The sequence below is a fragment of the Procambarus clarkii genome, chromosome 55 (assembly GCF_040958095.1).
Source record: "Procambarus clarkii isolate CNS0578487 chromosome 55, FALCON_Pclarkii_2.0, whole genome shotgun sequence".
Taxonomy (NCBI): Eukaryota; Metazoa; Arthropoda; class Malacostraca; order Decapoda; family Cambaridae; genus Procambarus; species Procambarus clarkii.
This window is the reverse complement of record NC_091204.1, coordinates 24,226,641-24,238,343: the sequence shown is the minus strand read 5'-3', so window position 1 is coordinate 24,238,343 and position 11,703 is coordinate 24,226,641. Positions and strand designations below refer to the sequence as shown.

At 42.8% G+C, this 11,703-nt stretch overlaps 1 protein-coding gene across 1 annotated transcript; it reads right to left on the bottom strand.

Moving 5' to 3' along the window:
• Nucleotides 1-10,276: 10,276 nt before the first annotated feature.
• Nucleotides 10,277-10,957, bottom strand: LOC138352965 (probable serine/threonine-protein kinase mkcF). The gene has a single exon (XM_069305628.1). It carries the CDS (start codon nt 10,955-10,957, stop codon nt 10,277-10,279), a length of 681 nt encoding a protein of 226 aa, XP_069161729.1.
• Nucleotides 10,958-11,703: the final 746 nt, after the last annotated feature.

Below are 11,703 nucleotides of genomic sequence, written 5' to 3'. Positions count from 1 at the left end.
TTGTATAATATTACTGGGTACAATATCAAGAGTATTCTAATTATTGAGTTAAGTCACCATCAGTGACGTCACGAATCACTTCTAAGTTGTAAGGCGGAGTGACCGGCGGTCATAGGTCATCAGAGTTGACATGTCCACTATTTCTCAAAGTTCAAATAACCATTTTGGGGATCGGGAACAGCTCTGCCGTTAGATGCTTGTGTAATTTAATTTCAGTAAAATAATTCAACCAGTCTGGATCAATTCAGTACAAACAGAGGTTAATTGTTATAACTTAAACCTTGCTTGTAACTTGGTAAAACTTAGACTATGCGGAAGGATACAATGCTCTAGTCTGGGGAAGACCAGACGAGGAGAGATCAGTGTGGACTCGAGATCAACTGGGAGAGGTCAACCATCTTACCTCTCCCCCAAGACCAGCCCCAACATCTGAGCTGGTTGCCCAAGGTAGAGTTGCTTTATGAGTTCTTATAGGGATAGCCAATTCATTGCCAAGTAGGGAGTGGTAGATTGATAGGGAGTGATAACCATTTAGATTTTGTTTTAGTTTTTCTTTCAATAAATTAATTAGTTAATAATTTGCATTTTTATTATTTCCATGTGTATGTTCTATGTATATGAATTTATCCTGGTCACGTGGTCCCTATGAGGCAGAGTTGAATTGGGCACTGATTCTAACACCAAATCGGAAGTCATCTTTATCGTTGATTGTGAATTAATTCCACACTCAAGTTTCCAAGGGCATATCGGTTATAGTGGGGATCAAGCCCCAATGTTGATTAATTAGCATGATCGATCCAGACCTCGATCATTGCTCCGTGTTACTGGTCTGGTGGTGGCGGCGGAGGCGACTCTAGGGTTTTGCTCAAAGCCTATGTCACGTCATACGGGTTGTAGAATCCTAGGTCGGTCAATCGTCTTAGGACCACGTGGCGTGGAGTCGGCTTTAGTAAAAGTTTTGGAGTCCCTTGTAGAGAATAAAAAGTAAGAATACGGGTAGAGGGGGGAAAAGAAGAAGAAGGAAAGATCAATCGAGAACACCCTCCCCGTGTTACACCCCCCTGCACCCGAGCTATGTCAATAGGCCGTTCTCCCTTACACCATCACACACAGAGATCACACTAACGTGATGCATCAAATGAACAAATCCACAAGGGCCATGACGAGGATTCGAACCTGCGTCCGGGGGCATCCCAGACACAGCCTTATTCGACTGAGCTATGACAGGGTTAAAAGGGTTGAAACCGAAGTTCTATTGAACTTACTGAATCCCGCAGCCTCTCCGAGGTACAAACCAGACTTTTACAAAACCCCCCCCTGCACCCGAGCTATGTCAATAGGCCGTTCTCCCTTTTCGCCCTTACATCATCACACACAGAGATCACACTAACGGGATGCATCAAATGAACAAATCCTCAAGGGTTATGACAAGGATTCGAACCTGCGTCCGGGAGCATCCCAGACACTGCCTTATTCGACTGAGCTACGACAGGGTTAAAAGTGTTGAAACCGAAGTTCTACTGAACTTACTTGATCCCGTAGCCTCTCCGAGGCACAAACCAGGCTTTTACACAACCCCCCCTGCACCCGAGCTATGTCAATAGGCCGTTCTCCCTCTTCGCCCTTACATCATCACACACAGAGATCACACTAAGGTGATGCATCATATGAACAAATACACAAGGGCAGTGACGAGGATTCAAACTTGCGTCCGGGAGCATCCCAGACACTGCCTTAATCGACTGAGCTACGACAGGGTTAAAAGGAGTTGATACTGAAGTTCTACTGAACTTACCTGATCCCGTAGCCTCTCCGAGGCACAAACCAGGATTTTACACAATCCCCCCCCCCCTGCACCCGAGCTATATCAATAGGCCGTTCTCTCTTACATCATCACACATAGAGATCACACTAACGTGATGCATCAAATGAACAAATCCACAAGGGCCGTGACGAGGATTCATACATGCTTCCGGGAGCATCCCAGACACTGCCTTAATCGACTGAGCTACGACAGGGTTAAAAGGGTTGAAACCAAAGTTCTACTGAACTTACTGGATCCCGCAGCCTCTCCGAGGCACAAACCAGGCTTTTACAAAACCCCCCCTGCACCCGAGCTATGTCAATAGGCGGTTCTCCCTCTTCGCCCTTACATCATCACACACAGAGATCACACTAACATGATGCATCAAATGAACAAATGTACAAGGGCCGTGACGAAGATTCAAACCTGCGTCCGAGAGCATCCCAGACACTACCTTATTCGACTAAGCTACGACAGGGTTAAAAGGGTTGAAACCGAAGTTCTACTGAACTTACTAGATCCCGTAGCCTCTCCCAGGCACAAACCAGGCTTTTACATAACCCCCCCCCCCTGCACCTAAGCTATGTCAATAGGCCGTTCTCCCTCTTCGCCCTTACATCATCACACACAGAGATCACACTAACGTGATGCATCAAATGAACAAATCCACAAGGGCCGTGACGAAGATTCGAACCTGCGTCCGGGAGCATCCCAGACACTGCCTTGATCGACTGAGCTACGACAGGGTTAAAAGTGTTGAAACCGAAGTTCTACTGAACTTACTTGATCCCGTAGCCTCTCCGAGGCACAAACCAGGCTTTTGCACAACCTCCCCCCCTGCACCCGACCTATGTCAATAGGCCGTTCTCCCTTACATTATCACACACAGAGATCACCCTAACGTGATGCATCAAATGAACAAATCCACAAGAGCCGTGACGAGGATTCGAACCTGCATCCGGCAGCATCCCAGAAACTGCCTTAATCGACTGAGCTACAACAGGGTTAAAACCGAAGTTCTACTGAACTTGCTGGATTACCTAGCCTCTCCGAGGCACAAAGCAGGCTTTTACACAACCCCCCCCCCCTGCACCCGAGCTATGTCAATTGGCCGTTCTCCCTCTTCGCCCTTACATTATCACACACAGAGATCACACTAACGTGATGCGTCAAATGAACAAATCCACAATTGCTGTGATGAGGATTCGAACCTGCGTCCGGGAGCATCCCAGACACTGCCTTAATCGACTGAGCTACGACAGGGTTAAAAGTGTTGAAACCGAAGTTCTACTGAACTTTCTGGATCCCGTATCCTCTCCGAGGCACAAACCAGGCTTTTACACAACCCCCCACCCTGCACCCTAGCTATGTCAATAGGCCGTTCTCCCTCTTCGCCCTTACATTATCACACACAGAGATCACACTAACGTGATGCATCAAATGAACAAATCCACAAGGGCCTTGACGAGGATTCGAACCTGCGTTTGGGAGCATCCTGGACACTGCCTTATTCGACTGAGCTACGACAAGGTTAAAATGGTTGAAACCGAAGTTCTACTGAACTTACTGGATCTGGTAGCCTCTCCGAGGCACAAACCAGGGTTTACACAACCCCCCCCCCCTGCACCCGAGCTATGTCAATAGGCCGTTCTCCCTTACATCATCACACACAGAGATCACACTAACGTGATGCATCAAATGAACAAATCCACAAGGGCTGTGACGAGGATTCGAACCTGCGTCCGGGAGCATCCCAGACACTGCCGTAATCGACTGAGCTACGACAGGGTTAAAAGGGTTGAAACCGAAGTTCTACTGAACTTACTGGATCCCGTAGCCTCTCCGAGGCACAAACCAGGCTTTTACAAAGCCCCCCCCCCCGGCACTCTAGCTATGTCAATAGGCCGTTCTCCTTCTTCGCTCTTTCGTCATCACACACAGAGATCACACTAACGGGATGCATCAAATGAACAAATCCACAAGGCCTGTGACGAGGATTCGAACCTGCGTCCAGGAGCATCCCCGACACTCCTTAATCGACTGAGCTACGACAGGGTTAAAAGGGTTGAAATCGAAGTTCTACTGAAGCTACTGGATCCCGTAGCCTCTCCGAGGCACAAACCAGGCTTTTACACAACCCCCCCCCCCTTGCACCTAAGCTATGTCAATAGGCCGTTCTCCTTCTTCGCCCTTACATCATCACACACAGAGATCACACTAACGTGATGGATCAAATGAACAAATCCACAAGGGCCGTGACCTTCCCTACGTCTACCAGTAGCACAAAACGTTTTGACCAGGAGGCAAATGCACCCAAAACTCCCCCCTACTCCACACTGCCTCCTTGCCGGCTCCATCATCAACCAGCAAACTACCATTCCCAGCCTGCCTGCTTCTGATTGGTGACCTGCCGACTGCACACCTGCACCTCAGCGCCCTCTTCTTAGTCGATGTCTGGGCTTGAACCAGTCATTGAAGTTAGAATATCTTGTGCTCTCAAACTGTGAATAACTAACTGATATACGCTCTTTCTATCAGTTAGTTGATGTTTCTCAGCTAGCGCTTTATTCTCAGCACCTGTTTAATCACTTTTCTGTCTTTATATTATAGAGTAACGTCATTCCTGTTCTTAAATTTTTATGTTATACTTTTTGACTTGTTTGTTTGCACGGTACATAGCCAAGGGATTCTTTTGTTCATAATTTGTTTTCAATATTAATTAAAGTTTCATTGTTCATACTATGTGTTTTGCGTGTCTTCCCTTAATTTACCACAGACAACAGCCAAGCAGTCTATCTTTTTTTTGTAAATGTGACTAGGTATTGACACCAGCCATTAAGAGGACTGCCGAACATCTACACTCCTACACTTTCCCGTTACAATATATATATACATATATATATATATATATATATATATATATATATATATATATATATATATATATATATATATATATATATATATATATATATATATATATATATATATATATATATATATATATATATATATATATATATATATATATATATATATATATATATATATATATATATATATATATATATATATATATATATCTGCAAGTCTCTGACCAAACTTAGTTTGGTCAGAGAGTATGATGTTCATTTTCGCCAGATATTCGTCTTTTTTAAGAATGACATATATTGGCGACTTGTCACCTCTCCTGACAACTATCTCCTTGTTCTCACGAAGGCTTTTAGCTGCCGCTTTAAGCTCGGGGGACAGTATGGTGCTTCTGTAGTTGCCTCGATTCTTTCCTCCTTCTGCAATAAGTTCTGCTTGTAAGGTATCTTTGGTAGTGACCTTCTTTTGTGTCTCGAGGACGAATATGTCGTCCAACAGCTAAAAGCCTTCGTGAGAACAAGGAGATAGTTGTCAGGAGAGGTGACAAGTCGCCAATATATGTCATTCTTAAAAAAGACGAATATCTGGCGAAAATGAACATCATACTCTCTGACCAAACTAAGTTCCAAAGGGTAACGAAGGACACTACAGCCGAATTAAAAGCAAAGGTCAACAAACTGATCGAAACTGTGAACGCCAAGAAATCCGGACTCCACCTGCCAAAGATCATTGGGGAATATAAACCTGGATATGCGTATGGAAATGTCAAGACGCACAAGCCTGGAAACCCACTTCGGCCAATCATTAGCCAGATACCCACACCCACGTACAGATTGGCGAAGCGACTCAACGGCCTGCTGACTCCTTATGTTCCTTGCGCCTTCAGCCTGAAGTCTCCAAAGGAATTTGTGGACTTACTGCGGGGCGCACGGGCCACAGGGATAAGAGCCTCGTTGGACGTAGAATCGCTGTTTACCAACGTACCTGTGGACGAGACAATCGGAATGATAGCCGACAGAGTGTATCGTGATCCAGCCTGTACTCCTCTTGACATGCCAGAAAGTATTCTGAGGAAACTACTCCAAGCTTGTACTAAAGAGGCACCCTTCTTGAGCCCGGATGGGCACATGTATAAGCAAGTAGATGGGGTCGCCATGGGTTCTCCCCTAGGTGTCCTGTTTGCAAACTTCTACATGGGTACCATCGAGCAAAAAGTCTTAGTCGACATGAACTTGAAACCGGCCATATACTGCAGGTATGTTGACGACATTTTTACACAGGTACCTGATGTCAGACATCTGCAGGAGCTGAAGGAGGCATTTGAGCAGAGTTCCGTGCTGCGTTTCACTTACGAGACGGAAAAGGATGGGAAGCTGCCTTTTCTAGATGTAACAGTCATGGAAAAGGGCGGAGGTTTCCACACTGCAGTCTACACAAAGGAAACAAACATAGGAATGTGCCTAAATGCCAACAGCGATTGCCCTGACAGGTACAAGAGGAGTGTTGTTAATGCATACGTCGACCGTGCTCTCAGCCACAGCTCAGAATGGAAGCAAGTCGACGAAGAACTCTGTAGGGTAAGGCAGGTCCTAGTCAATAACGGCTTCTCCAATGGTTTCATCGAAGACATCATAAGAAGGAAAGTGAAAAGCCATGCAACCTCCGAAGAGACAACTAACACAACACCTATACCCCCTATTAGACTATTTTACAGGAACTTCTTTTCCACAGCTCATAAAACAGAGGAAAGGGTCCTGAAAGATATTGTTAATAGAAACGTTATCCCTACAGACAAAAATCAGAGGATACAACTGACGATTTACTATAAAACCAGAAAAACGGCCAGCCTACTCATGAGAAACTCTCCAGACACAAAACAGAACGCTTTAAAAGAGACTAACGTCGTCTATGCCTTCAAATGCCCACTTGGGGACTGTAAGCTCCAAAAAACCCAGTATATAGGCAAGACAACAACATCTCTTTCTAGGCGTTTAACGATGCATAAACAACAGGGCTCCATTAAGGAACATATAATCTCTTCCCATAACCAAACCATCGCCAGAGAAATCCTAGTAAACAACACAGAAATCATCGATAGATACAGCGATAGCAGGCGGCTTGACGTTTGCGAGGCACTACACATCAAGAAGTCAACACCAGCAATCAACAGCCAATTATTGCACAACTATATTCTACCCACCTCAAGACTCCGCTCCAATATAGAAGCATCAAGAAATATGGACCAATAGGCTTTCTACAAACACTTCTATTCAATACCCATTGTTTCTGTTCTGTCTTGTGTTGATACTTTTAATACCCTATTAATATCCCCTAGTGTTCTGTCTTGTGTTAATGCCACATCACCCTTCCCACCTCACTCAAATGTAATGCCACATCACCCTTCCCACCTCACTCAAATGTAGATATAAAATCAGGGAAACGCAAGTTCTAATCAGTTGTGTATTTGTGAAGTCTTTGAAAATGTAATAAGTTTTACGAAACGCGCCCGTGTCGCGTCAGACTAGAAATAAAAATGAATTTTGGAGAAGTGATTTTTTATTTACCTCCAACAGTGAAGCGTAATGTACGAAAGATTGAGAAAATTCGTGTTAGAATTATTAATCTTACTTTTTCGGTTATATTTAATAATATATGTCTACAGGAAAGACTGCTACCAAAATATACTAATAATATATATATATATATATATATATATATATATATATATATATATATATATATATATATATATATATATATATATATGTCGTACCTAGTAGCCAGAACTCACTTCTCAGCCTACTATTCAAGGCCCGATTTGCCTAATAAGCCAAGTTTTCCTGAATTAATATATTTACTATAATTTTTTTCTTATGAAATGATAAAGCTACCCTTTTCACTATGTATGAGGTCAATTTTTTTTTATTGGAGTTAAAATTAACGTAGATATATGACCGAACCTAACCAACCCTACCTAACCTAACCTAACCTATATATATAGGTAAGGTTAGGTTAGGTAGCCAAAAAAAGCTAGGTTAGGTTAGGTTAGGTAGGTTAGGTAGACGAAAAAACATTAATTCATGAAAACTTGGCTTATTAGGCAAATCGGGCCTTGCATAGTAGGCTGAGAAGTGAGTTCTGGCTACTAGGTACGACATATATATATATATATATATATATATATATATAGAACGTCGTGCTCGGCCTACTATGCAGGGCCCGATTTGCCTAATAAGCCAAGTTTTCCTGAATTAATATATTTTCTCTAATTTTTTTCTTATGAAATCATAAAGCTACCCATTCCATTACGTATGAGGTCATTTTTTTTTAATTGGAGTTAAAATTAACGTAGATATATGACCGAATCTAACCAACCCTACCTAACCTATGTTTATAGGTTAGGTTAGGTTAGGTAGCCGAAAAAGTTAGGTTAGGTTAGGTTAGGTAGTCGAAAAATAATTAATTCATGAAAACTTGGCTTATTAGGCAAATCGGGCCTTGCATAGTAGGGAGAGAAGTGCGTTCAAATCAATTCTCCAAAATTCATTTTTATTTCTAGTCTGACGCGACGCTTAAACGCGTTTCGTAATAACTTATTACATTTCTAAAGACTTTAGTTTACACACACACAACTGTAACCTGAAAACACTAAACAGAGTTTTACTTAATGCTAACACTGAACAGCTTGTCTTATATACTCGCATTTGGGTGAAGGTGATATGTTGCAACAGTTTTGGATGAGGTGAACAAACGTTTGACCAACACAAGTCAGAACACGGTGCAATGGTTATAAATTGGATAAATGAGAGGGAAGAATGGAAGTAACTGCAAAGGGCCTATTGGCCCATACTTCCTCTTGATGCTTCTATATTGGTACGGAATCTTGAAGTGGGTAGAATATAGTTGTGCATTAATTGGCTGTTGATTGCTGGTATTGACATTTTGATGTGTAGTGCCTCGCAGATGTCAAACCGTCTGCTATCGCTGTACCTATTGATGATTTCAGTGTTGTTTGTTAAGACTTCTCTGGTGATGGTCTGGTTGTGGGAAGAGATTATATGTTCCTTAATGGAGCCTTGTTGCTTATGCATTAGTTGATTGCTTGGAAAGAGATGTTGTTGTCTTGCCTATATACTGAGTTCTTTGGGGCTTACAGTCCCCAAGTGGGCATTTGAAGGCATAGACGACGTTGGTCTCCTTTAAGGCGTTCTACTTTGTGTCTGGAGAGTTTTTCATGAGTAGGTTGGCCGATTTTTTGGTTTTATAGTAAATAGTCAATTTTATCTTATGATTTTTGTATCTAGGGATAACGTTCCAATCAACAATATCTTTCAGGACCCTTTCCTCCGTTTTATGAGCTGTGGAAAAGAAGTTCCTGTAAAATAGTCTAATAGGGTACAGGTGTTGTGTTAGTTGACTTTTCAGAGGTTGCATGGCGTTTCACTTTCCTTTTTATGATGTCTTCAACGAAACCATTGGAGAAGCCGTTGTTGACTAGGACCTGCCTTACCCTACAGAGTTCTTCATCGACTTCCTTTCATCCTTAGCTGTAGCTGAGAGCATGGTCGACGTAAGCGTTGACAACACTCCTCTTGTACCTGTCTGGGCAGTCACTGCTGGCATTGAGGAACATTCCTATGTTTGTTTCCTTAGTGTAGACGCCTCTGTTCCTTGTACTTGCTTCACTGACAAATGTAAGGTTTTTAGGGTAGGTAATGATGATAGATGGTAATGATAGAATTATAAGACACGAGCTAGATGGTGTTGAGATTGCAAAATGGATCTGGGAGTTATGATTAGTAAGAATTTAAAAACCCCCAAAAATGAATAAATATTCGTAACAAGGTAAATAGGACACTGGGATTTATTTATCGAAGCATTAGTAATAAGGCACATGGTGCTTTTTTCAGCTATATCTTGCTCTGGTTAGGCCCCATTCAGATTATGCAGTTCAGTTTTGGTCGCTGTACTATAGATTTGATAAATTCACTAGAATGCATCAAGCATAGGATGACAAAGTTAATGCCCCAAATTAGAAACATGTCATATGAAGAAAGATTGACAAAGCTTAAAGGTGTACGAGTGGATGCATGGACATAACAAAGGGGGGATATTAAAAGTATCAACACAAGACAGAACACGAAACAATGGGTATAAATTGGAAAAGTTAAATTTAGTAAACCTTGGGTAAATACTGGTTCAGTAAAAGGGTTGTTGATCTGTGGAACCAATTACCGCGAAACAACAGAAGTAGGGTCCCTTGATTATTTCGCTAATGATAAACCAGAAGCCACAGGACAGAACCTAGAGTCACTCACAACATTTTCCCCGCTCTGACTTGACCTAGATTAACTCTTAAGTCTTTGAAATCACAAATTTGTATTATTTATAATTTATTAAAATAATTAACATATACGCAAAGTGCACAAAACGATTAGATTAATTAGAAGAGTTGACAACCCAGGTGTGGGCGCAGGTAGCTCTGGGACACAAGGAAGAGTACAGACGTTCGGAAACAGGTCTCTCAAGGAAAACGTTGAATGTTCGACTTGTGTAGAAGCCTTAGAGGAGGTTGAGGCCGGAGACTGCTCGAAGCAGGGCTCAGATGTTAATATTGAAGTCGTCAGTAAGTACAGTGTTCAGCCTCTGAAGAACGTCGTCGAGGGCAGCTGGCTCTCTGTCACTTGGCGTCGTCATCAAGAAAATGATTTCTAACAGCATAATTCCCAAACACTTGACATCATGGGAGTATGTCAGGTTTTCATGTACCATCTGTGTATCCCCTAGATACGCCAGATCCTTTGGGCTGAGACCCGACATTCCGAAGTCAATAAGGAATACTTCAGGTGGCTTACACAAGTCAGGAGAGATGGTGACCATGATATTGGAGGCGTGAATGTCACCATGTATAACTCCCCGCACGTGGACTTCGCGCAGGCGCTGACCAACCTTCAACACAATATAGACCATGTACCAGTCTGGTAGGTTATGCTGTAGTGCTCTAGCGAATGTTATCTCGCCCCGGGAAGACATCACTATGGCTCTTGGATTGTAGCACAGTCCCAGGATCTTGGGAACTCCTCCAGCAGTATCCAACCTTTCCATGATAATCAGCTCTCTTCTGAGGTCCCTTTCAGAGGTACGCTTCATCATCTTCAGGATGGCATGTCCACCGTCCCAAAGAACGCGCCCCACTTTAGCATAAGCGCCTAGGTCAATATATTGGGTCTGGGACAAAAAGATATTGAGCTGAGAGCTGCTCACTAGAGTGCAAGACTTCATGCTGAGCGGTGACCTTATGGCTGTTGTTGTTTAAGAATCAGCTGCTGGAAAAAAAAAGTTTCGAGCAGTTATGGTGAGCCCCGTAATGGACACACCACAGGAGCGGGGCTGTAACTCGCCTTATGCATGTTGTTGTTGTTGTTAAAGATTTAGCTACTCAGGACGAAGTGTCCATGTAGCATGGGCTATGGTGAGCCCGTAATTGAGTTTGGTTATTCATGAAAATCTTTTTCCTGTGATATTTGGGTCTAAGTTTAAAATGGAGGAGAGGACTTCTCCTTTTTCCCTGCTTATTTATCGCTTCTGTTTTAGTGCACTGGTTTTAATCTTGTTTTATTAACATTATCTTGGTAGCGGATGTAGATGCAGAATGCTCACTAATGAGTCCCATTCCTCAACAGCTTTTCTAATCATTGTAGTGGCGGTGGAATGTGCATCTAATGCAGCTGCTGTCGTTGGATTAATGTTGAGTTTGATACGCAGGGGTTCAGTAGCTTCACATTCCAGTAAGTAGTGCAATAGTGGCGCCTCTGCTTCAGATTCACAGATGTGACGCTCTTTAACTATTGGGTTCATTACCTCCCAGCAGCACTTGTAACCAAGTCTGAGTCTGTGTATGGCTACTGCAATGTCTTTGGATATCTTTTTGCCAGGCTTGAATGAGGAGTAACCAGTGGCTTGTTCGTACCATATCGCAGTGGATCTTCCTTCCGCTACTTTGACTCTATGGCGACTTTTGATAGTTG